This window comes from Cuculus canorus, chromosome 2, assembly GCF_017976375.1.
Source record: "Cuculus canorus isolate bCucCan1 chromosome 2, bCucCan1.pri, whole genome shotgun sequence".
Taxonomy (NCBI): Eukaryota; Metazoa; Chordata; class Aves; order Cuculiformes; family Cuculidae; genus Cuculus; species Cuculus canorus.
In genome coordinates, this window is record NC_071402.1 from 48,385,521 (window position 1) to 48,412,551 (window position 27,031).

At 42.3% G+C, this 27,031-nt stretch overlaps 2 protein-coding genes across 13 annotated transcripts in view; both read left to right on the plus strand.

Moving 5' to 3' along the window:
- CHST9 (carbohydrate sulfotransferase 9) overlaps positions 1-3,066 on the plus strand; it is a 93,016-nt gene extending 89,950 nt beyond the window's left edge. For all 10 annotated transcript variants that reach the window (XM_054058145.1, XM_054058142.1, XM_054058146.1 and 7 more), the window contains one exon: positions 1,760-3,066. In XM_054058145.1, coding sequence (XP_053914120.1) covers positions 1,760-2,857 — 1,098 coding nt within the window. In that variant the 3' untranslated portion in view covers positions 2,858-3,066. The remainder of the gene's footprint in view (positions 1-1,759) is intronic.
- The window catches only part of AQP4 (aquaporin 4), a 112,735-nt gene that overhangs the window by 82,229 nt on the left and 3,475 nt on the right, over positions 1-27,031 (plus strand). The window contains exons 1-2 of one of the 3 annotated variants that reach the window (XM_009563258.2): positions 21,056-21,591; positions 25,759-26,173. In XM_009563258.2, the coding sequence (XP_009561553.2) occupies positions 21,437-21,591; positions 25,759-26,173 (570 nt within the window). In that variant the 5' untranslated portion in view covers positions 21,056-21,436. Of the gene's footprint in view, positions 1-21,055; positions 21,592-25,758; positions 26,174-27,031 lie in introns of those variants that run through there. The other 2 variants (XM_054058153.1, XM_054058155.1) reach the window with 2 other exon arrangements.

Consider the following 27,031-nt stretch of genomic DNA (forward strand, 5'->3'; position numbering starts at 1 on the left):
GCATGTGTGTCCATCTAAATGTTTCCCTATCTGGTATTTGAAACAACTTGTTTAAAGACCGGTTGGACAGCATCTGCCCCTTTCCAGAAATGTAATGGAAATAGCAGCTGCATAGGTGTTCCGATGAAACAGGATTGGTTACTGAGAAAAAATCTATAAGCCTTTGGAGATACACAAGAATCCACTCAGGAATGAGAGAGTATAAATACCCAAACTGCAAGAAACTTTTCAGTCAACTTGCATGATACCTGGAGAATTTGATGGCAAAATATGCATCCGAGCTTTGTCATTTCTGCAGTTTGTGGATTGCACAGTGGCTGAAGACATTAGATGTTTGGGAGGAAAGTCTCATCTTTTCACATTCTTTGCAGGGTCACTAGTTGATGTTTAGTTAGTTGCTGTCATTAATGTTGATGTTTAAATAAGTCAGATGGAATAGGCTCTAAACACAGTTATTTTGCCTTACTGGCTGTGAAAGTAGATAGCTCAGGTCCAGGCATCTGTGTTGCAAACACCTATATGTGCATGCAGTCCAATGTATCACACTTCCATGATCTATCTGTAAGGGAACAGGAAGAGAGCATTTTTGGAGTAGGGATTTCAGCTGTCACTACACCCCATCCAAACCCACTGATATCAGTTGTTTAGGAGCCCTACGTTGGTCCCCTACCACCAATACTGACAGTACTGACATTGCAGGACAAGGCCTGCTCAATGTCACAGCTGTGGAAGTAGATGATAGAACTTTAGAATCATTTATGTTGGAAAATACTTTTAAGATCATTGAGTCCAACCCTTAGCCTAACACTGCCAAGCGACTACTAAACCATGCTCCGAAGCATCACATTAACATATCTTTTAAATACCTCCAGGAATGGTGACTCCACCACTTCATTGGGCAGCCTCTTCCAATGTTTTATAGCCTTTTCTGGGTATAAATTTTTCATAACATCCAGTCTAAATTTCCCTCAACAAAACCTGAGGCCATTTCCTCTTGACCTATTGCTTGTTACTTAGGAGAAGAGACCAACACTCTTCTTAGCACAACTTCCTTCCAGGTAGTTGTAGAGAGCAATAAGGTCTCACCTTAGCCTCCTTTTCTCCAGACTAAACAGCCCGGTTCCCTCAGCTGCTCCTCTTAAGACTTGCTCGCTAGACCTTTCACCAGTTTCATTGCCCTCCTCTGGATGTGCTTCAGCACCTCAATGTCTGTAAGGGGCCCAAAACTGAACACAGCATTGGAGGTGCGGCCTCACCAGTACCGGGTACAGGGGTGTGATCGCTTGCCTAGTCCTGCTGCCCACAATATTTCTGGTGCAGCCGCTGTTAGCATGACTGTGCCTGTATGCTGCAGAGAGCTGTCAGTGGCCGTGCAACTCAACCAGTGCTGTCACTGGGGGAGATGTGTTGGGTAGAGAAAAGCACCTGGTCACTCCTACCAGGACTGTCAGCCTCCCTGTGTCAACCTCTTCTGATTTCTTAGAAAGTGTGTCTTGAACTACTTATTTTCGTAGGAAGACCTACTGTGCAGTAACTGGTAAGCTTCAGAAGCATGTATTCCAGTAATTAGCCCAACTTTTTGCTAAATTACATGTATTGATCAAGTGGTTTGAAAAAGACTTTGTAGCACTAAATGTGGATTGCCTGCACATGCGTGTGCCTGCAAGTGCGCACCACCATCCTTGCTGCTGTCGTAAAGTGAATGGGCTGGGCTGGGCTGTCACTGCATTGTAAGCTCTGCTCCTTTCCATGTTTGCAGGATTTCATGCTCCCATCTCTGGGAATGCCAAGGAGAGCAGCGTGGAGTGGGAGTGCTCCTCCTGGCCTCAGCAAGCACAATGTGACAGTCTCAGGCAGCAGGAACTGGCAGGGCAAGGCTGACCCTTTCAGTGTGGTGGCTGCATCCTTAGTGAGCAAACTGTCTGAACATCAGAAGATGAGGGAGTCACCTCTCAGCCAGTTCAGAGGAATGTATTTACCACCTGTGCTGCACCCTTTAAACAAGACGTTAGTCAAGGATGGCAAGTGGAAGGATGGAGACAGCACCCAGGAAAAGCGCAGGTCCTTCTTGCATGACTTCTGTAAGAAATACAACAGCAGAAAGAAGCTGCAAACTCACCTCATGCACCTGGTGTCAAGAATTTATGTGGAGGACAGGCATAAGGTCCTATACTGCGAAGTTCCGAAAGCAGGCTGCTCCAATTGGAAAAGAGTCCTCATGGTGCTCAATGGACTTGCCACTTCAGCACACAACATTTCCCATGATGATGTGCACTATGGAAAGCATCTAAGGAAACTGGACAGTTATGACTTAAAAGGGATATACACACGTTTGAACACGTACACCAAGACTATATTTGTACGTGATCCTATGGAAAGACTGGTATCTGCCTTCAGAGATAAGTTTGAACATCCAAATAGCTATTACCATCCAGTATTTGGAAAGGCAATAATTAAGAAGTATAGACATAATGCAAGTGAAGAGGCATTGAGAACAGGATCGGGAGTTAAGTTCAAGGAGTTCATCCATTATTTGTTAGATTCCCATCGCCCAGTAGGAATGGACATTCATTGGGAGCAAGTCAGTAAGCTCTGTTATCCCTGCCTCATCAACTATGATTTTATAGGAAAGTTTGAAACTTTGGAAGAAGATGCCAATTACTTTTTGCAGCTGGTAGGTGCTCCAGCCGAGCTGAAGTTTCCTAATTTCAAAGACAGACATTCCTCTGATGAGAGAACAAATGCAGAAGTAGTGAAGCAGTACTTCAAGGAATTGTCTAAGGAGGAGAGACAGCTGACCTACGACTTCTATTATTTGGATTACTTAATGTTCAATTATACATCACCGATTGTATAGCATCAGAATAGCTTCAGGCTTCTATTAGATATTTATCATTTTGGGACTCAAAACAGCTACTTTGGTGTTAGATCTGAAAGGAAACAATGTTACTGCTAAGTGGAGTGGACTTAGTGGAAATCTCTTAGTGGAAATCTCTTAGTGGATTTTACAAGCTAGAGTGACATCAATTGACATTAAATTATAGGAGAATGCACCAAAAAAAAAAAGAGACCAGTAAACAGCATAAATTGCACTAAAATGTCTGAAAAAGCTGCTTTTACCATTATGGATTATGTTGTGGAAGTGGTGGTGCAGCCAGCTATTGCATTAGCTTACCTAATGTTCTTTTAATGGCTTAAGAAAAAGGCATTCAGAGTAGCATGATTCTTTTTTCACTGTGTCTGCTTTAGAAATTGTTTTGGAAAATATTTTTGAATGTATTTTTTACTTTCTGTCATTTATTAATAAAGAAGTATTGGCTAATTTTCAAAAACGTTTGCAGCATTTTCAATTGCAACCAAGGTTTGGTTGGTTGATTACCATTAGACTGTAGCTATTGTTAAACGTGATTGGGTTTTATTGAAGGATGATCTTGAATACAAATGTATAAAATTACAAAAAACACAGCAGCTCCACTATTGAGCAGAGTAAGTTTGGGTAAGTCTGTGATCTGAAGTCATGGTGCACTACCCTGTTTTGATAGATGCAATAGACAAATGAGAGCCTCCTTTCAGAGAACTGCCACATACATTAACATTTTAAGTTACAGTCACGTAAATGCATAATATGCATACTATGGTCCCAATATTCAGGATAGTCTTCCTCTTTAGTGATAGGGCAAAGCCTTAGAATGGTAGCTACAGGACATCATAAAGTCTGAGAAGGAACTTCATTGCAACCACTGTGACCATTTTTGGTCTGCTAGTGTCCAATCATAAGTCTACCTCCAATTTCTCGCACAGAAGGTGTGTATGCCCATTGCCTCCCAGGCTCATGGACTGGTTTTATCCCCAGAGCTTTCTGCAGTCACCTGTGTTCAGCTGTCATAGAGTCATAGAATGGTTTGGGTTGGAGGGGCTTTAAAGATCATCTAATTTCAACCCCACTGCGACTGGCAGGGACATCTCTCACTAGATCAGGCCACCCAAGGACCCATCCAACCTGGCCTTGAACACTTCCAGGGAGGGGGCATCCACCACTTCCTTGGGCAACCTGTGCCAGTGCCTCACCACCCTCATTGTGAACATATTCCTCCTTATGTCTAGTCTAAATCTGCCCCTTTCCAATTTATACCCATTGCACTTAGTGCTATCACTACACACCTTTGTAAACAGTTCCTCACCATCTTTCTCGTAGGCTCCCTTCAGGTACTGGAAGGTCGCTATAAGATCTTCTCAGACCCTTCTCTTCTCCAGGCTGAATAAGCCCAACTCTCTCAACCTGTCCTCGTATGGAAGATGCTCCGGCCCTCTGATCATCTTTGTAGCCCTCCTCTAGACCCATTCCAGCAGTTCCATATCCTTCTTATGTTGAGGATTCCAGAACTGGACACAATACTTCAGATGAGGTCTCACAAGAGAGGAATAGAAGGGCAGAATCACTTCCCTCGACCTGCTGACCAATTCTTTTGATGCAGCCCAGGATGCTGTTGGCCTTCTGGGGTGCAAGTGCACATTGCCGGCTCATGTCGAGCTTCTCATCGACCAGCACCCCCAAGTCCTTCTCTGCAGGGCAGCTCTCAATCACATCCTGTGTTGAAACTGCAATTGCCTCAACCCAGGTGTAGGACCTTGTACTTGGCCTTGTTGAACCTCATGAGGGTCACACAGGCCTACTTCTCCTGCCTGTCCAGGTCCCTCTGGATGTCATCCCATTCTTCCGGCGTGACAACTACACCACTCAGCTTGGTGTCATTTGCAAACCTGCTGAGGGTGCACTCAATCTCGCTGTCTATATCATTGATGAAGACATTAAACAGCACATACCGTTGGTTTTCCCGTGCCCACTGCTGTGGCTACTCCACAATAGAAAGCCTCTAGGTTGGTCATACACGATTTGCCCTTGGTGAAGCTGTCCTTCCTACCTTGTTGGTAGCAAGCAACCCCCTGGAGTAGGGTGAATGCTGCAGTATTATGTGATTGGATGAGTATTGGTGATTTGTCCTAGAGGTAGTTGTGTCCATAGTCCCACAGTCCTGGTCATAAAAGAAAAGGTACCTTTTCTTCTCTTCCTCCCTCCTCCCTTGAGTCCTGTCTGACCAATGCATGCGCTCATTCCCACCACCCACAGTCACCCATGGTGTTGTAGAATGGCTGGCCACAGTGTCCCAGGAGGAGAAATCTCTGTAAAATAGATAGGGATAAATCCCTATGCCCTTCCAAAATAAAGATGACACCAAGTCTTAGCTTCCTGGGGTAGTTTGTGGCATTTTGCTCCAGTGTTTGATATAGTAAATTTTAGAATAAGGAAACAGCCTGGCAGAAAACTGATGCAACTAAAATGTCCTATTCCTTGTTTCCCAACCACTGCTCATGACTAGTCCTATTGTTGTCTTTTCCCTCATCTCAGGCGAATGTACAGCTTCAGTTCTTCCGCAGGAGTAATTGTGGATCCCTGCTGAAAGGAGACACCATTTCCTATGTATCCTCGCTGCTTCCTTCTCCCTCAGTTTTCTCCTCAGAAGAGGAAAGGAACCTCCTCCAGCCTCTGCAGTGCCATTGTGCAACCGAGCAGGCTCCACACGTCTCTCCTTGTAGCAGGATGAGTCGCTCCAAGGTGGAAAGATAAAAGCATACTGGGCAGCCCATGTTGGAGCTGGTGCTGTATGTAAATAGCAGGACCTGTAGTGGCAGCCAGCCTGTTCCTTGGGGCTGTGGAGCAACAAGGAGGAGAAGGAAAAAGCCCACAAGCCATCATCACCATGAGGTGTGGAGAGATGCAGGTATTCAGCACCAACAAGGAGGTACAGAGATGCCTTAGACAGGTAAATGCTCACACTGTTAATTATGTGAGCTGTCGCTGTGCCTAGACAGACCCCTTAGGTGTTATGACCAGAAATGTTTGGGATGCAATATCTGACCATTGAACTGCCCCAATACATGCCTTTCCTCAGGTGAACAACATGTCCCTAAATCTCCCTCTTGATTCTCAAGATGGTGTCTGACTCCCTGCTTTCCTGGGAGCTTGTTTTCCTGTGGGCTCTGTCCCTGAGCAGGAAGCCCTGGAGCTGTGCCACTCTGCCCGGATCATCCTGAGGAGCGCAGCTGCCCCACAGCTGAGGGCTCAACTCCCAGGACACCATGCTGGAGAAGTGGTTCCCTGCAGCTGCTGTCATGGGGGATATCAGTACGCTACCAGTACAGTGCTGTGCACCATGCCACAGCTGTTATTTGGTCTTTAGGCAGCACAATTTATTTTTTTTAATTTGGCCATGCACTTCCATGATGGTTTTTCTCAAGTGGGGCTATGCATTAATACTTTACAGAGCATCTCCAGACAGAGTTTTGATTTTGCGTCATCCAGCCTCCTAACTGATGTGAAAACTGCCTTAGATTTCACTTAGATTTGACCTTGGTGTAAAAAAACCCATCTTTTCCACTGACGTGGCAGAGCTCTCTAGATCCTCTGCTCTTGTATTGATTCCTACCTCGAATCCTGAATAAATCTCTCTTGCCTTGTAGGAAGGCCATTAAAGATGTTAAATAAAATATAAATATAGACCAACATTTTGATGTCTGTATTTTCTTTGTCTTGTCTGTTGTGGATGTATGTTAATTGTTAGTTTACAGGCAAAATATGGCTTATGTACCAATATATTGCAAAAAAAAAAAAAAATGAGGAAAAAAATTATTTAGCGTAGTAGCAAAGAATGGAAGTCTATAGGTTTGTCTGTATTCTTTAATTCTGAGAAATAAATAGTAGTAAATTACAAAGCCTCTGAAGAACTTAAGCTTAACCTTGAGCTTCCTTTAGTGACAAACTTTCAGCATTTAACCAGGGAAGGAAAGAGATTTTTTTGAAGGAGGATGCAGTTGTACTGAAAAAGCTGTAGAGTCTCATAAGATTTCGTCTACTAACTGCTCTTAGATAAAGCTATTGTTTGAGTCAAGGCAGGGGTGAAAGAAGTTATTAGCAAATGTTTGGCTTCTGCAAATTAGAGGGGAAAATTACATTGATTTGCATGCATCTGTGGACATAGACATGAGGTCCCTGGATTGTCATCTTGAAACGACAATGTCATCTGGTACAGTTTGCATTTGTGATTTAAAAGGGGAGGACACTGCTTAAAATCTTTAAAGCATGTATGTGCACAGAAGCATAATTGGTTTAGACGCACTGCTGTTCTATGACTCTGGTGAAAGTAATTTGACTTCTTTGTATGCTCAACTTCAAATTTCATAGCCCTTAACTGCACTTAAAAATTCATTTTTTGGAAATCTAAGCCAGACTTTTTTAAAGAAGATCCTCTCCATAGTCATCTCCCGTGACCTAAGGGATTCAGATGATCTCAGTAGCAAAATCTAGATTGTATTTTGCCTCATTAACCACATTTTTAAAATCACCAGCTTGCTTTGCCAGGAATTAAGTTCCATGATTTAAAATTAACATAAGAGTTTAGCATAATTGAAGTGGGACTGTGATTTCTGGCTTATGGGATTATAAGAGATAAAGGCATAATTTGCAGCATGAACGGTAACCTCAATTTTTAAAAGTAAATTTTAAAAGGTCAAAGTGTGAGGTTGCGGTGTAGCTTGTATTTTGTAGGACTGCTAGGCAAAACCAAAAACGAAGGTCATCTGCTATAGCTAGTGTAAAATTCCCCCTCCACAACTGTGCACAGATGTTTGTTTTACTCAGAAAATGATACTGATTGTATGCAGAAGAGGAATGGAAATACACTCCACAACATACGGTGCAATTACACTGAAGATCAGCTGCAGCAAGCAGAGCCACATTTGAGGGGCTTCATTAGAGTAAATGCTTTTTAGTTATGAACATTTCTTCATTTGAGGACCTCTAAACACTTCTCTAAGGCAGGTCGGTTGTCAGGGCAAGTCAAATGTCCTGTAAGGGCATTACAGCTAGTCTATGGGAGGGCTGGAGCAGAAAAAGAGAGTGCTCCCTTGGCTCATTTGTCTCTTTCAAAGGCAGACAGTCATGCTTCCCTCCTGAAACAATAACTTGATTTTTGGAAAATAATGATTCATATTTGCCTTTCTTCAAAAGTAAATCAGTATTAAATAAAAATAAGTATTTTATTTAATAATAAATCAATGATAATTTAATTAAGACATAGATAAAAATAAAATAAAAAATAAACTGCATAAGTGTGCATTCTCAAATTCTGATGTATTTGCCCACATACAGCAGTTCTTATGTAGGATTTGGCTTGCAAAGCTCAGGCACAATCGTTACACCTATCTCTTCTAAAACTGCTGGTAAACTGTTGATTGCTGGAAGTCAGAGGTGTGCAGCCACAGTGCAGTCAAACAGGGCACATCCTCTTGAACTGTCCTCTGGTGTAACTCCCCCAAAAGGCCAAATTTATTGGAGCTGCTCCTGCCTCCGGCTGTTCTATCTTGGTGATGTGTCATTGGAGATCACCACTTTAATTTTAAATGTAGTTTGAATTTAAATGAAAATTACAGCATGACACTTTGCAAAAGTTTGAGAGGAAAATATTTTAGTAGAGTTTTGTATTGTATATGTAGGTTATATAGAAAAGTGGTGTGTGCCCCTTCAGGCTAACAAAGCTTGGGATAAATATTTTTAACTAATGTTAATACCATTTTTTATCAGCTATGTAACCTGCTATGATGCTTTCAAAACTAAATGCATCTGGCCTTGGAACCTAGTGTCTGAACTGAAAACATAAATTATTACACTTCATAAAAAATACAGATGTGCTTGTCTTGTATCATTTACAGTTCAGAGGGCAGAACAGGAACATAGAGTACCAGGGAGTGTAAGTGACTCACTCAGCCAAGGGAGTATGTGCATAACCCCAGAGAGCTGAAACTCATTTGCCTTCTGAAATATGTGTTTGTGGGTGGGCGGGGGAAACAGTCATATTATTTAGCTTAATGACAACGTCTTAGATTAAATTTGGTATTCATAAAAATATCAGAGGTGGGGGGAGAACTGCTGAGCTATAGGTGATGTAGCTAATTGCAGTGAGTCTCACAGATTTCTTAGACAGCTCTGCCTGTGGCTGGAGTAAGAGACTTGGACATCAGAGACCTGGATAATCCTCTAAGTTCTCTTAACTTTGTGGACTTGTTGGACAAATTTGAACTGCTGTCTTCCTCAGTTTCCCTGCTGGTAAAGAGGTCCTGTAAGTGGAAGGTAATTATACCATGTGGCTTCTGCTAAAATAATTGAATTCTGGGGATAAATAGCCACAGAAATTAGGTGTTGGTATGGAATTTAACTTATAGGATGATTATGCCCTTTCTTTACGTTTTATTTCCAATGGCTTGGAGGAAGCTGAGGATTTCCCAGCTTTGTTCCATCCAAGAAGTGCATCATTCAGCTCTGTTCTGGGCAGTTGGCAGCCTTAAGAATGCACGCTCTGTTTGAAAACACTGTGCATCTGTCAAGCCTGCCCAGGCACTGTCTTAGTGCCAGGTTGTCTGACCAGGGGAAAGTGCCCCTCCGGTTCCTTTTGTATGGAGGAGAGCAGACAGAGATGGGTGAGCATATTGCTGTTCCATTTTGTTCTGAGCCTAAATACAGAGACACTATTTTATTTTGGTGCTGTAGCCCCAAAATAAAGTGATGGCTAAATGAAGGGGTCTGCAGAAGCAGTGCATCCCATCTAGGTATGCTTACTCCTGCCTTCTCCCAAACACCAGGGTTGCATAACCCAGTACCCAGGACCGTGTTCCCTCAGTCATTTCTGAGATCCTGCCAACCCTTATGGCAGTCTCCAATTTACCTGGCTAGTAAAGACCCTCAGAATTTATCTTCTACTGCCATAGCCACCTTTTCTATGGCTCTGTGAAGGCTACTAATAATGTGGAGACTGTATTAATACAGACTATGTTATTTTCATCTATTTGTCTTTGTAAAGTGATATGATTAACAACCCCTCAAGAGAAGCAAAAGAGTCCTTACAAGAAAAAAGGGAAAAATCTCAAGAGCACAATCATAACTTTTCTTCAGTATATATAATTGTTGCTTTCTTTTGTCTATCTTCTCACATACAATTTCCTGCCCTCTTTAAGTATGTCAGCACAACCAAGTGCAACCAATTGCCGATTCACTTTCAGCTGTCAAGTGTAAGCCAGCTCTAGCCCAGCACAGCTATGTTATCATGGCACTGAGGCTGCACTAATAAGCCTGCCTGAGAGTATGGTATCATCAGTCACCATCTGTGCACACATATCTGTCTTGTCCTTTTCATGCAGAAATTCCTCCACTGTCAATTTTTCTCCCCCTTTGATTCCTTCCAGAAAGCACAGTTTCCACAGAACCTCCCAGTACTGCTCATTTCCCAAGATCTGCAAATTTGAAGAGTCCCATGTAATTTGCATCCAAGAAACGGCATTCTGAGACATAAGGTGTGGGAGCAGACCAAGTCTATCTGGGCATTTCATTACACAGAGATGTAAATCAACACTCAGTGGATTGTAAATACATGCCAGTAGGATGTTAAATGCTAAAGGTTTAATTTTCCCAAACTAGTTAGTTGGGTGTAAAAATTGGGTGTAGGCAGACTAGCACCTATCGAATTTACAGTTGGAGTTGATGATCTCGAAGGTCTTTTCCAATCTAATGATTCTAAGATTCTATGAATTATCTTACTGATAAAAGCAGACACACCCAAAGACAGATTTCTAAGCTTTACTAACGGTAATAAGTTGCAATTGATCTGAGAAACAATGTGTGTTCAGAGAGCTGAGTACATAGCAGTTCTTTCCCTACAAACTTACACAAATGCATGTATAAAAGCATGCTCATGTTTTAGAAATGCACATGCACACGCACAGTATGTATGTGACCCTCATAACATTCCGCCAAATGTTTCTCAACAATGGTAGTGGGACCTACTTAGTATAAGTCCAGCATTTGACTTAAAAATCTTAAATGTGTATGAAGATATATATAATCTTTGGTAAAACACAGTTCATACTACTCAGTGTGTACAGACAGAACTTGGATTAACTTTGTTTTCATCTCTGGCTCTAGCAGAGAATGAAAATGGTAGCATTGTATATACAAAGGTATTACATGCTGTATAGGCACACAAGCAATTTGTCAGCGTGTTGCAGAGCCACGATGTTATTTCAAATGAACCTAAGCTACTTGCAGGGACTGAAAGTTTACCTCTTACGTGGGTTTTATAAAAATAGGAAAATAAAAAAGCAAAACAGAAAAGGGACAGAGGGGAAATCTCTAATGAGAAGTGGAAATGTTAATTGTGGCTGGAGGTGACAGCGCACAATAAGAAATTCTGCTTGGCTATTGTATCTCTGATGAAAGTACCCTAAGACAGCAGCACAGCAAAAGCTCAGCTCAAAGAGAGGATGATGTTTCTCAAGGATCCTTGCAGGTCCTCCTGAACAGCAAGGAAAAATATAAACACAGCAACACAGAAATAAAGTTAGGCAAAATTGTTCTGTGTCTCAGCCATGCTGCCACCAAATTCCTTTCTCTCATCTCCCTGAATCTTTTGGACTCTCTCCAGCCAAGTGGCTGCAGTGGGTCCAGGACACTGCACTGTCTCTCCACATAGAAACTCATCTAATGGAAGTACTGCTCCCAGGCAGAATCTGGCTCACATTTTATTTTCTGCCTCGCTTTACGTAAAAGTGATGCTAAACTGAAATTCCCATCTTAAGCTGATATACATTAGGCTACTCAGTCTGCGAGTCAGCAGTTGGAGATAGCAGGCAAAACTTTTCAGGTGGGCTGAGCAACGGCTGCTGCCAGGCACATCAATAGGACCTGCAAGGGCCACCTCGGAAAAGCAGGTACCCCTAAGGGAAATTCCTAAGTGTGGTTGAAGACCCTAATTGTTAGGAAACTGTGCCTCACAGGTTTTTAGTGTAAATAGTCATCCCTAAACATACTTTAACTGGAGGAAGCAGAGGCAACTTTGCCAAACTCATACCTTTCTGAGCAAGCCATGGAGAAGGAGAGGGAATATTTCAGGACATTTTGAGGGATTTTCAGTTTGGCTTTCCACCCCCTCCCCTGCAAGCACTGAAGCATTTCTTTAATTTATTGCAATTTACCAAAGGAAAACAAGTTCTCCCACTGACACCTTTATAGCTCTCTTTGCTGTCTTGGTTGCAGAAGCAGGCACAGGCTGAATGAGAAAAGCTGGGAACTGGTTATGTAAAATCTACAGCAAGTGAGCTTTTCTAGTGCTATTATGCTCTGACCTGTTATTTTGGCACAGTAACAAAACCACTGAGACTGGACAGTTATAGGGTTTCCCAGGCTCTTTTATTTTTTTCTTTTTCTTTTTTTCTTTTTTTTTTGGCCTGATCACAAAACCCAAGTGAATCAATGGTGTGCCCAAACTTCTGAAATGGTCTAAGACTTTCAATATCTCCTGCAAACAAAGAAACAGTGGGGAAAGATTTGTATTTTATTTACTCATTATTTAATCAGGACAGCCTCCTGTCTAAAAATTCCTTGCTCTGGATCATGTTTGAAATCTCTGACACATTTTTCTAATTGTTCGATGTTTGGGCTACACTATGATCCCTATTGCTTTACATTCACTTTGTTTCCCGTATGTGGCTTCAGTTCTCCATTTTTCCAGTAAATTACATTTGCCTATAACTCAGGTGATTATATTCCCTCCAAGAATTGTTCTTTGTTCCCCTTCAGCATCCTCACTTGAGTAAAAAGTATGAGTAAAAGATAAAAAAAAAAATACACAAGTGAACAAAATTAAAATAGGGTAAAAGGAATGAAATAGAAGGAAGGGAAGGGAAGGGAAGGGAAGGGAAGGGAAGGGAAGGGAAGGGAAGGGAAGGGAAGGGAAGGGAAGGGAAGGGAAGGGAAGGGAAGGGAAGGGAAGGGAAGGGAAGGGAAGGGAAGGGAAGGGAAGGGAAGGGAAGGGAAGGGAAGGGAAGGGAAGGGAAGGGAAGGGAAGGGAAGGGAAGGGAAGGGAAGGGAAGGGAAGGGAAGGGAAGGGAAGGGAAGGGAAGGGAAGGGAAGGGAAGGGAAGGGAAAGGAAGATGCTCTTTTTGGTTATGGGCTAGCAGGACACCATATGCATTTTATACCTCTTCATGGTTTTGGAAACTTGGAAATATCTACAATTTCTCAAGTACATTGTCAGCTCTTTGAGATGATGCAGTTGGGATCAGGATAAACTTCTAAGGATGAATTACAAGTTTCTGAAACTGGACAGCAAAAATTGCACTAGGGAAATGCGTGGCAGTGTCCTTCTGTGCCTTTTGTACCAAACAGGTTCAGTTCACAAGTCAAAAATAATTTTTGAAAAGCCCATTCTGGAAACACCACTCTGCAACACTGAGGACCAGGCTGGGTGGTTTTCTGCCTCCTCTCGTATCCTGAGGACCAGCCACACCATAGCAGGAGCCTCACCGATAATGGTGCTAGTGAGGCGTGTAGCTGAAAAGAATCCCTTTCACTGGTGTGTTGGTTTTGCTGCACTGTTGGTAAGAAAAATGTTGTCATATCAGTCAAATATGCAGGATGAAACTGAAAATCAGATGGGTATTGTAGCTGTTTTGCTTATACAAAAAGGGATACGTGGAACCATAAACCTTTTAGGATTTCCCTTTTTCTAAATGCATTCTTAAAAATGTAGATCTGTTTATAACAGGGATCAGAATTTTTGGCGTGTATCCTTGAAGAAGTATGATTAACCATATCTGTCTCCTTTTTAGACACTGATTTAATACAATACTTGTCTTCACAAAAATAGTTCTCTCCACAAAACTCATTAAATCCACTACAATCAGCAATTTATAGCAGAGCTATCTACCATCTATCCCAAGCATGGGTGAAGTAAAAGAGAAGATTGATGAGTCTAAAGAGTAAGCTATGAAGAATAGTCTCAGACTAGTTGCTCTGTATTAACAAGTCTGCAAACAAATAAAAATATTTACTATCCCCAAAGTCTTCTGTAATAAATGCTTTTTGGTGTTGTTTTTAATTATTCATGCAGCTCACAACTTCTCTTTTATCAGCTGCCTTTGCAAAAGAGCAGCTTGCCAATCTGCAAGTGCCATAGATGGCAGACATGGATGTTAGATTAGAAAATATTGCTTAGAAAAAGCCACAGGATGTGAAAACAGCATAATGCAGGAGATCCCTCTTGCCCTGTGTTTGATTTCATCCAGTCTTTGTGGAGCACATCCACCACTCACGCTCCATCTCTGTGGGATGCCAATACACGCAAATACTGGACTAGAGCGGTGGGCCTCAAAAGATTGTTTCCCATGGCTGCATGCGCTCACAGCACATACTCACTGGAGTGATAAAACATTGTTAACTGAGCGGTTCTCATATCTCCACCAACCGTCCATGCATCCATGCAGTGGCTGTAAGCTGGCGTAGGTAAAGCTAAAGATGCCAGCAAGAAGTGTTTGTTTCTTTGCATTAATCTCTTTGTTGACAATTCATAGAATCATAGAATGCTTTGGGTTGAAAAGGAACCAAGCCAACACAAGAATCTCCAGTATAGCTTCTGCCATAAAAGTGATTGAATGTCTACAATTGCCATTTCCAAGTATAAAACCTTTCTCTGTGTCCAGTAAAAATGTGACACCTGTGTCGCAAGATATTAGGTTTCATCTAATCTTTTTTTCAAACTCTGAACATGCAAAACTGTCAGAAATGAAGCTAATGTTCTACAAAGGATTTCAAGAGAAATACACTGTCATATTTTCCTTAGAAGCTTTATAGAAAAAAGAGCTTGAACTTGTAAATATTCATAGTCAGACCCTGCTTTTCAGTTAGTTTAATGAAAGATGAACCTTTGCATAGAAAAAAGATCAACATCTTCAGTTCTATGGCCTGAGGTTTTAGCTTTTAGAAGATATTAATGTTGAAAAGGGAGAAAACCCTTGTAAAATACATAGTTTCAAGAAGGCAGTTACTATTGTAATGTACAAAGATAGCCTGAATGATCTGAAGCAAAGTTGCCTTTCTCAGAACATGCTGCATAAACCATTCATGCCATACATTCCTACTAGGTGTAAAAATTCTTCGAACATGAAGCCATATATATTTTATATATATAGTATATGTGTACATATATCCCCATATGAGGGGAGGTTGAGAGTGCTGGGATTGTTCAGCCTGGAGAGAAGAAGGCTCTGAAGAGATCTTACAGTGACCTTCCAGTATCTGAAGGGCCTACAAGAAAGCTGGAGAGGGACTGTTTACAAAGGCTTGTAGGGATAGCACTAGAGGCAATGGATATAAATTGGAGAGGGGCAGATTTAGACTACACATTAGGAGGAATTTCTTCATCATGAGAGGGTGAGGCACTGGCACTGCCAAGGGAAGTTGTGGATGCCCCATCCCTGGAGGTGTTCAAGGCCAGGTTGGATGGGGCCTTGGGCAGCCTGATCTAGTGGGAAGTATCCCTGCCCATGGCAGGGGGGTTGGAACTAGAGTATCTTTAAGGTCCCTTCCAACCCTAACTATTCTATGATTCTATATATATTATTGTTATATTGCATACAGCAGTTGGCTTGGACAGAGAACAAATTCCTAGCATATACACCAACACTGAAGCTCAGCCTTGACAAAAGCAAAACAGAAAACCAACAGCAACACTGGACAGATTTAATTTTTTAAATTACATATCAGTGGACAGAGGCAGTTGTGTGTGTGTTTGAGTGTTTCTGGAGCCTTTACCACAATATCAAGTGACAACTTTTTAAAAGCATTACCACCATGTATTAGCCATGGAGCAGTAAGTGGATTCAGACCTGGCTGACAGATCTCTGAAAGTACTCAATAGACTAATCATCGCAACAGTTGGCAGGGATCTGATGGGATCACTGTGAGGTGTCATGTGCTTCAGGATTTTCCTCAGTGAGTAAATCTGGAAACAAATACAGAATCACTGCCAGTATAGTTTGAATATGACTTAGATTGGGAAAAGAATGGCCAAACACAGCAGACAGATTTGTTTGCTAGTGTGATCCCTGTCAGACGGAATGCCTGCAAAATTTCATGTATTGAAGTGAAACGAGACTTATCTCAGAATGATGAGTATATCCTGAGAAGGTCTGAGGAGTTATTGTGGAGAAGCAAGGAAGAATGCTTCCTCAATGCAATCCTACGGTAAGAACAGCTAATTCAATTCCTACATGTGCTACAAGAAACACTTTTCCTTCAGAAAAAAGCCTGCTGGGAGTCTGGTATTAAAAATGCATTTTAAAAAGCATGTTGAAAAAGTGGTAAAGGCACAAACGAGCTAAAAAATACTTTAGAGAAATTTCTTTAGAGAGACTTTGAGAGCTCAGTCTGCTTAGCTTATCAAAAGGATGATGAAGAGATGACTTGCTCACATTATATAAGAAACCTCATGGGGAGACAGTAGAAGTACAAGAGGCTTTTTAATCTGGGAGAGAACAGTGTAAAAAGAACCACTATATGGCACATGAATTCATACAAACTCTGTTTAGAGACAAAGACCATTTTTGGTGATAAAAATGACTAGCCTCAGGAATAAGTTACCAAGGGAATGGATGGATTTTCTGTCCCATGAGTTTTCAAAACAAGAAAGGATGCTTTTTGTAAAATATATTTAAATAAATATAAGCTATTGAACTCATGAGGTAAAGTGTAATGAGTTAACTAGAAAATGTTGTGTTACCATCTAGTCTTAAAGTCCGTGATTCTTTGACTGAGATTCATTTCTGTAGGAAGCTGAAGTGCTGGTGATGGAAGAAGCTGAGCATTTAACGCTGAGGAACTCAGAAAGAGCAGCAGAACTATAAGGGAGAGCACCTCAGATTGGTCAGGAAAGAATGGCTGGATGCTAAAGAGCATACAACAGTAGTAGATAAGATGCGGAGTACAACATTTTCTACATCTGATAAGATCTGTGAGTGCTTAACCGAATTTCAGTGTCTCACCTTGCAAAGTTAGACAAATCTCTCTGGCTCCACTGTTGGAGCTCTTTTTCCCTCCTGGCACATGCAAAGTCTCCTGCACCCTACCCTGTGTTGCTGTATGTCATTGCCGCCCCTCCACCACAAGGCAGCTACTTTTCTCCCCCATTTCCAGTTGACCTGGGATTCTTCCCCTGACTCTCCTGTACCCTCTGTGAGTACCCAGGGCTGCTTTCCTGCTCCTCCCCTCCAGTTCATCAAGCTCTGGTTGTCTCTGCCACTGAGACAGCTTTTTGCAATGGGAGTTGTAGCAGTTTGTGGTAGGAGGAGAGAAAAAGGGACTATTTTTTCCCATATTCCTAGCGAAGGACCTGTCCATGCCATGTTGAACTCTTTCTAAAGATGAAACGCCTCCAGGTGTTTCCTTTACTACCCAGATGTTAATTTTCCTTTGCAAACAGTAATTGCTGCCTATTGAGATGGAGGAAGAGAGCAAAGAAAAAGCAGTCAATCCAAACTGTCTCATAAGGGAGGTAATACAGCAGGGCTAAGGAAGCTCAGCAGTCATCTAAGTCCACAGCTTCCTGTAAAACCTTTCTCAAAAGCCTGAATGAAACCCCCAAATGAATGGCCATTTTGTCCCTTTCAGTTCTTCTTCTCTAGCATGGAACTCAATGTGCAGCTTGCGGACAGACAGATTCCACAATAAATACAGAAGGAGGGTAAAACTAAACCTGCTGGAGCTTGGCCAGCAGCAATGTCAAATCTCTTGACTGATTTCCCAGGGAATTCTTGCTTTAAATGTCAGGAAAACATAGCCCTGCAGCCAAACCTGGACCAGGCTGATACCAAGGCGTGACAGAATGAATGACCTAAGTAACAAGATTACACCACAGGAAAATTAAAACTTCAGAAATGTGCAAAGATCACATTTCAATAAGCGGTGCTTTATGTAAGAACCTTTTAGTAGACAAAGCTTAGTCCAAACTCATAAGACATAAATTGGTAAGGGGAGGGGGATTTATTAGTGGCAATAGAATGAAACTTTCAGTCAGTCAGAAAAGAAAGTCTGAGAGTTCCTGCAAGCATCAATGGTCCCCGAAAGGCTTACAGCCTGCTCTCAAACACTCTTGTCGACAGGAGCCAAGGAAAGTCACAGGACTTTAGTCTCCTAGCAGTGTGCACCACTTTTAAAACAGCAGCTGAGTCCCTTTATCACTCAGGCACTTCTGAAAATCCTCCTGGAGCTCACACACACGGGGCTGGCAGGAGCCTAAACATCTTTGGGATTTCTTGAACCCACTGGCTGTAGCTGAAATTCACCAGTGGGTTCAAGATTTGTTGGAAAGGGCAGGAACACCCACAGAAAGAGAGGGGAAGAAACAGGGCACATGCATGTAAGCCTCATTGCTTTTGGAAACTGAAAGCCTGAGGTGGTGCTGAAGGATGAGCTGAGTGAGCTCGGGAGCTTAACAGCAGCAACAGCAAGGGAAAAGTCCAGATCTGCTGGGTACAAGTGGAAAAGGACTAAGAAAACTGAGGCACTGAGAAAATGCACAATGTTTCTACATTATGTCTTTTTTTAATTATCATTTGGTCTTTCTTTTCTCTGCTGCAGTCTTGTCTAACACACCAAATGGTCTGACAAAGTTGGCCAGGACTGGCCATAGGAGCAAAGAGACTCTTCCCACACTGCTATTCAGTGAGGTGGCAGAATCTAGCCTCTCTCCTTCACATTGTTTTAGCTGGAATTAGCTGTCTGCACATTCCTCTCCGACTTTGGCAGTGCACCCTCTCCTACATAACAGACCAAACCAAAATCCCAGATCCAGCATGCTTCGACTTTTTGGGAAGTCCTTGTTTCGAATAAGGATGTGTCTTACGTGTTGCAGAATCCTCTCACCATGGCTTATGTTCCTACGGAGATCTTTAATTCATGATGACCTAAAAATGACAGTAGAAACTCAGATTTTATGTTCAGTGAAGGAGAAGCAGAGGCACAGTGAGATTCTACTGCACTTTTCTCCCCCTCCTCACCCCTGGCCCCAGACATGGATTGAGCTTTAACACCATTTTTAAATTTTTCATATATATTCTTTTGTAAGTTATTGCTTTAACTGTGTTGAGCACAGCAGCAGGAGGAATATTTTGTCTTTGGGTAGAAATCTAAAATGAGTTTACTCGGATTTTATAAAAATGAAAATACATAAGCAAAATATAAAAAAGGACCCTATGTGTTACCAATTCCCAATGTTGACAAATTTATCCCTGGACAAACTGGGGCAGCTTTCCTCTGTTTTTCAGTGCCATCCCAAGGGATGTCTTCCTTGCCTTCTGTGCTTTCAACAGAACATAGTCTGTTTATTTGATCAGAGCTGGCACAGTGCAGTTTGCTCCAGGTTTGTGCCTGAAGCATTGCCTTTCTCTGTTCATGTGGCCACAACCTTTATCTAATCCTCCAGAAGATCTTTCACAGTAAGAATGGTAGCAGTGACAGAAGCTATTAGAGTTCTGGCTTCTCCATGTGGCAGTGATCTGCTCTGCAGATCAAAAAGGGCAGATATGTGCTATCTGCAAGTAAAGGAAAAACAATTGTTGGCTTTGCTAAGTAAATTTTGTTTGTGAACAAACAATCGGGCAGCAGGAGCACAGGCTGCAAGGTGCCAAAGAATAAGTGTGTTGTCAGGGCAAAGCTATGAAAGAAAACTCAGCCCTGATTTGAAACAACCAGCTCCAAAACTGGAAAGAAATACGAGGTTTGTACGGGTGCCTTTTGTAGTTTTGGGGATAAAAGGGAAAAGATTTGTATGACAGAAATAGCCATGGTGTAAAAGGCTGGACTGATCAGATAATGACTTCGCCAAACGCAGGTGGGAAAAAATGTGACATGGCCAAGCTATATCAAGAGAAGGTGTTTGAAACAGAGCACTATAGAGGAGCTTCTGGTACAGTAATTCCTGGCAGTGGGGGGAAAAGGGAACAGGGGTAAAAAAACACCTTATGCAGAGGAGCATCCTAATTGAAACCCTTTCACTGTGAGGAACTCCTCCTGTAGCCTTGACAGAAAAAGTTGGTCTCTGAGTATATGAAGTATACGATGGGCTTATGTGCCAACTAAGACAGTGTTAGGACATGAAGTTTCTGGAACCACTGTAGCAGGTTGTAAAGGGACTGAAAAATCAAATATACTAAATGGAAGAGCCAAGCTGTGTAATGATGACTGCACCCTCTTTTGACTAAGCTCAAGACATAAGCAAATCAAGTAAAGCTTGAAAACAAGAAAGACAAACATCCAGATAGCTGGGGATTTTTTGCCATCAAATTGTGAATGTCCCTTGGTATCCTTTATGACATGGCTTTAGGGGAAGAGCAGGAAAACATGAGAAAAACACCTACAATTGCATTTTATGATCATCTACATTTACCATAAACTGTGATCGGTAAGTATTTAACACACAGGCATGACTTTTTTTATTACGGTGTGTACAAATTTTTCTAGGGCATCCCGAATTGATAGTGTTATACATTATACTTGCTTCGCACTGGTGTAAATTATTACCTACAATCTCCTTGCAGAAGCTAAGAGAGGACTCTATGTCCATGTTTTCCATGCCTGAAGTAGTTCTTCAGACCTTGCACTGTTTTCTAATGGCCTGAAGGATTATCTGGTACAGTGTGTCCCATAAAGGCTCACTGATCATCACGTCAAACTTTGATTCTTTCTCTGTTGCTACATGGATGCATGGCAGTAGATATACTTTCTTTGTGTATACTGTTTTAACTTCATGTAACGCAGGAACATATCCCTTAAAATGTTTTGTATGTAACTGATGCAGATTCTTTTTCTGTATCCAAAGGTTTAAACTACTGGGAGAGGGGAAAGAATATTCTAGATATTTTTGTTCCATTTGCACTCCTGTCTTCTTCAAGTGAGGGTTTCTATGCATTTTCTATGAACTACTAGGGGAAAAAAAAGAATTTTCTAGATATTTTTGTTCTATTTGCACTCCTGTCTTCTCCAAGTGAGGGTGTCTGTGCATTTTCTAAAGAATTATGCCTGGAAACTTAGGCAACTTTGGGATTTTTTTATTACCCAAAGGGCTATTTTTCCATGGGATTGTTTTCATGCTATAGAATCACCTAGTTCTTCTCGAGGTGGGGACAATCCCAGTTTCCTCAACAGCATCACGGTCTAATTTCAGGAGTTCTTTTCAGTGGCCTCTGCTGACTTCCCACATTAGGCAAAAACTGTAGAATTTAGCAGCTACCGACACATAAAACCACTTTGCCCTTTTTTTTTTTCTTTTGCTGCCGGTAGCATTTTAGTAAGGGGCAAACAGACATTTCAGACGGATAAAGCCTCCCCGGCTGCAGAGGTGCTTAGACGTTTTTCCCTTCAAGAGAAAGGAAACCGAACCCTTTGAGCCCTCCCAAATGCACCCCCCGCCGCAAAAGCGCAGCGGGCTCTCTCCGTCCCCTTCTCCTTCTTCTTTTCCCGAGCCAGCCGCGAGCCCCCTGGATTCATCTGCATATTCACATGATCTCCGACGACCCGGGGCGGCCGTTTTCCCCGGTGCCCCGGTCCCGGCAGCAGGTAGGGGAGCGGGGCAGCCGCAGGGTTGGGAGCCGCGCCGCTCGCCCCCGCGCCCGCCGGGGAGGCATGAGCGACCGAGCGGCCGCGCCGCGCCGCGGGTGAGTGCGCTGCGGGGCGAGGGGGGGAGGAAGGAGGGGGCAGGACGCCCGGCACCGCCGTGATTTTATGGGAAAACGCGCGGATGAGGGGGTACCCGCACGCACGGACACCGGTGTGCGGTCCCTGAGTCGCGCTCGCCGCAGCGGGGCGGGTTCGGGGTGCTGCGAGCTGCGCTTCCCCGGGGATTTGCACCGAGGGAGAGCAAATTTTCTAGATATTTTTGTTCCGAGCAAGGGTTTCGATGGATTTTCTGAAGAAGTAATTGTTCCTGGAAACTTAGGCAACTTTGTTTTTTTTCTTATTACCAAAAGGGCTGTTTCTCCAGTTCTTGTGCTATAGAGTCATTGAGTTCTGAAGGTGGGGACAATCCTTGGGTGATAAGGTCGTCCTTGGGTGTTAACACTGGAGGTGCAAAGGGCTTCTGCACCCTAAAACTTTTCGGGTTTATTTTCCGATGGTGGTCCTGTGACTGAGAGGTGCATGTACAAGGGGACAGGACAAGGGGGAATGCCCTTAAGCTCTGCCAGAGGAGGTTCAGGCTTGACACCAGGAAAAAATTTTTCATGGAAGGGGTCATTGGGCACTGGCAGAGGCTGCCCAGGGAGGTGGTTGAGTCACCTTCCCTGGTGGTGTTTAAGGGACGGGTGGAGTAGGTGCTGAGAGGCATGGTTTAGGGGGTGTTAGGAATGGTTGGACTCGATGACCCAGTGGGTCCCTTCCAACCTAGTGATTCTATGATTCTATGTGCAGAAAGCCCAGCTCCCCGCACCGCCAGAAAGCTGCAGCTCTGGGCTCCCAAGCCTCCCTTTCCCACCTCTTGTAGATATCTGTGTCAGTCGCTCATTCAACATCGCATTGGAAAGTGAGTCAAAACTATAATAAGCAAGCCCTGCAATAGTCCTTTTGCTTTGCCTGTCCCCGTCCTCCCCCTAGGTTGGCAAGCGGGTGCCTGATGTCCATTTGAGCTACAGCTGGCTGTGCCAGCACAGGTCGGGGAGTATCTGAGTTTGCTGTGGAGATGCCCCTGTAAATAGCTGCCGCACGCACTAAACTTCTGTGCGACGGTGGTGTCGTGTGGAGTGGCTGGCTGCAAGCCCACTCCCAGGCTGTTTGAACTGCTCCTAGAAATTACATTAGAAAAGGAAGACTTGCTAAAATACCTGCTTAACTTTTGTACTGAAGCCTTTGTTATTATTTATGCTATTATTTATGTTGTTACAGCTTTGTAATCGTAGTCGTGCCTGCAGCCCTGATGGCAACATGACCTGTAATAGCCCACCTTACATCCTATCAGACGCAGTCCACTGTATAATCTTGTAGTCCAGAGCAGAGGATTTCAAGTGTGTCAACATGTTAAATTAATGTGTGACTGTGACATGAAAGTTTCTTTCTTTTTTTTTTCTGTTGCATTTTGTATTTATCTAAGGGAACCATGCACCACAAACACATCAAAAAATTGTTTTGCAACTTCGATGGTGAATCTTAGCTGCTGAAAGTCCCATTTTGGTACCAGATTGGGCACAGCCATCACTCTCTGCCTCATCTCAAGCCTTTAACTGCATGCTGAAGAAATAGTGGATTTTTGAGATGGTGTTGATTTCTAAGTTGCTGATAGCCTTTGGATTTCAGTGGAAACCTGAACAGAGCACAAACACAGTATTAAGCTTTTATTAACATTTGGAAGGGGTTTTGATGTGGGGAAGAAAAGTGTGCAGTTTGAAATAAAAATTTGGCCATGATGTGGGCATTTTCCTGAGTTTTGAAATCATAAAAACAGGCTGCTTCAGAAAAACACGTGTGCATTAAAATGGAAGTCTAGATCATTAACTATCAAAGTACAGCTGACAGCATAGATCTGCCACTTTGATTTTTCTCCAGGTAGCATGCTGTTTTAGAAGAACAGAAACTTACTTTAAGTGGATGAGGAAGCTTCTGTGTTTGAGTTACACTTTCGGATTGCATGCAGCATTTTTGCATTTTCAGGGCTGTAAATAATATTGACTGAAATCTTTGGATATGGTTTCAAGCTGGTAATTAATTTGCAGATCTTGCTATTCTCTGTGTGCAGAAAGAGATGGTCAGGCACACTCAAAGAACTCAGGAGTCACTATACTCCTCTCCCATGCTCCAAAAACCTACATTCCTCCCCCACAGTGCACTCAGTGATTGGGAATTTTGCAGAAGTCTGGAATATAACAACAGGTCTGCATTTTGCTTAGCGAGTTAAATCTCAGGGGAATCCAGGTTGCAGCATAGATGAGCTGGGGATGAAAGAATGGATGAGTGCCACTTGCCTTCTCTGTGCATCCAGTTTTCTTTTCCGTGGGCTTCAGGATATGCTGTATCCCTATGTGAAATATTCACCTGGGACATGCAGTGGCAAAATGAGATTTTCACCTGTGTCTTGAGTCAGGCCACTAAAATAAATTACTCGTGAGGAAGTAGTAAGGGTGTCAGAGATAAGCCTTTGCATTTCGTTGAGAATCTGGGCATAGGGTTCAAAGATACCCATGAGCTTCAGCATTGAGGGAAGCAAGGATTTTGGAGCCATTTTGAACAAAAATTCTAGTCTACATGGTCGGTCATTAACTGATTGTTAATATGGGATCTTACAAAAACATCTTTCCATTTGTCTTGTCTGTGACCCAAAATCAGGAGATTTTGGGGATGACTTTATTCTCTTTTGAGGTTCTAATTTTAATTCTTCTCTAGCGGAGTAAGTACTGCTCAAGTCTTTCGGATCACTTCATGAGAACTTTACACTAGCCACTTGCAGGAGATAATGTATTTCTTGTTCTCATCTGAGAGTCTAGAGAATTGGGATAGAGTTCAAATGACCTGTCCAAAATACACAGTAAATTAGCATAAGATAGGAGACAGGGAAACAAATTATTTGCTCCAGTCATAGGATTAAATTGCCTTTCTCTAACTCACTGCAACTGTTAAGAAATTCATGGGCTGTTCCTCTTGCAATAACTTGAAAAGGGCAGACATGCCTTTTATGCTTCCTTCTGATATAAGTGGCATTAAATATGCGTTGTAGCTCAGTTGCCTCAGATAACTGAACATAAACTCATCCATCTTCCACTTGAAATTCTGTTCCCAAATGTAGCAGCTGAATATTCTTTCTCTTGTTTTCTGCTTTTTGGAGGAGTTGGAGGATTTTTGCTTTTGTTTTTAGAGAAGAATCTTGTTAGCATTCCTTAGAAACTCATTAAAATGCTTCCCTTTTGGCTTATTCTCCTAATTTATTAATACCACAAATATCTTTCCTTTGGTGACCCACTTTCATAGGTATCTGAACATCTAGCAAAATTGTAACTCCTCAGGAAAACAGTGTAGACTAATAAATAGCATCTCCAGACAGAGCGGAAAATCAAGACACTTCTTTCTTTGCCACACAGAGTCCTACACGCCACACATACAGAATGGCTCTATTCCACAGCTTACTTAGAACCCTTAGCCTAAAAGAAAGCACTTTATCGATTGCACGATTGATTTAAAGGTTGGAATTTAGGTTTGCATCTATTCTTCTGGCTGGGTTCAATTTTACCCTACATCCACAGTGAAGAAACTGCTCTTTGCGTAAATATAAATTGAAATATCGGTCTGTGTGACTGTTCAAACAAATGGACTTTCTCTTATAGCTCCCAGGGCAACCTTCCAACACTACACTGTTATCAAAACCATCAGGGTTTGACTAAGATACTGCTTTTTATTGAATTATCCTGCCTGCTTTGTGAAAAGTACAGATTTGCTTAGAAAAAGAGGATAACCACTGATATAATGAGCACCGTGGTCAAGAGGCCACTATAAGTGGCTGTGCAGACTCTTTAAGTCAAGCAGAGGTCAGCTAGTGTAGGAGAATATGCTTATTTTCCTACTCACTTATTTAAAAAGATACAGAGGTTGCTTTTTTGGAAACTGAAGCTATACAGACAGAGTCATCACAAGGGATTATTAATTACCCTGTGTCCTGCAGTTGCTCAAACATTGGTCATATTTTAAGGATGGTCTGCTCTGAGAGCACAGTCTGTGGTTGTTCCAGCCCAAGGATACCCAGCACTGCCATCTTCTCTCCCAAATCTGCTGGATGGCAAACCCCTAGAAGGAACACATAAAGCTTATTTAGTTGATTTCTGATGAAGCTTTGTTTTCCTTTTCAGTAAGTGTGGACGCCTGTGTAAGTGTGAGAGCATCATGGTGGCATTTAAAGGAGTCTGGACTCAACCCTTCTGGAAAGCTGTTTCAGCAGAATTTTTGGCCATGCTCATTTTTGTCCTCCTCAGCCTTGGCTCCACAATCAACTGGGGTGGAGCAGAGAAGCCTCTGCCCGTAGACATGGTTCTAATCTCCCTTTGCTTTGGACTCAGCATTGCCACCATGGTGCAGTGCTTTGGACACATCAGCGGAGGCCACATTAACCCTGCTGTGACCGTGGCAATGGTCTGCACGAGGAAGATCAGCCTCGCAAAGTCAGTCTTCTACATTCTTGCCCAGTGCCTGGGAGCCATCGTGGGTGCAGGCATCCTTTACCTCGTCACACCACCAAGTGTGGTGGGAGGCCTGGGAGTCACTGCGGTAATTACTTGTCCTCTGGCTCTTGAACTAGACTAGCTGAGAGCCTAAGAAAATAGTGTCATGCAGAATGAAGAGACTTCAAGTTGAGATTTTAAGAGCTTGCTTGTTTATTTATAACATCCAGGCAGGGCTTCAAGCCCTCCTTAGGATGGGTTTATGCAGTGTAATATCTTTAGCTGTGCTATTCTTATAGAAGTTCTCTTTCCTAGAACTTCCCCAAATCTGATGACAGCAGGTAATGTTAATTTACATGTAAAATTTAAGTAATATATGCATGAAATACCATTTTTATGTGGGCTGGAGAGGGGGAAATTAATTCTATGCCATTATGGTGGGGACTGAAAAAACATCAATTTAAAATGACATACTTTTGAAATAGATTGTGGCTTAGATTTCAGCTTTGTTCTAAACTAATAAGGAATGCCATCAGTTAGCCCTGACTTATTAAAAATGCACTTGAGCTGCACACTGCTTAATTTTTAATTGAAATTTAAATTAATTAAGTCAGGGCTAATTAATGAATTTATAATTGAATAGTAAATTACAGTGCTCCCAAGGAAAAAAATGGTGAAGGGGAAGTGCAGCATTTGCAAATCCCTGTGTAAAAGTAAACTATACTTCTGCAGTCTAGCTTTGAAGTTCTTGTTGGAAGTTACTGTTAAGCCTTCTGCTCTCAGTCCAGCAATAACTTCCGATGGCTCTCAAAATATTAAAAAAAAAAAAAAAAAGGGAGATGTGGGGCAAAAAGTAGGGAGGAACTTGCACCTCCAAATTTCATTGCTGTCTTTCATTGTGTACCATTTAAAAATTGAGTACCATTAAAAATACATATAATTGAAATGCAATTAATATGTGGTG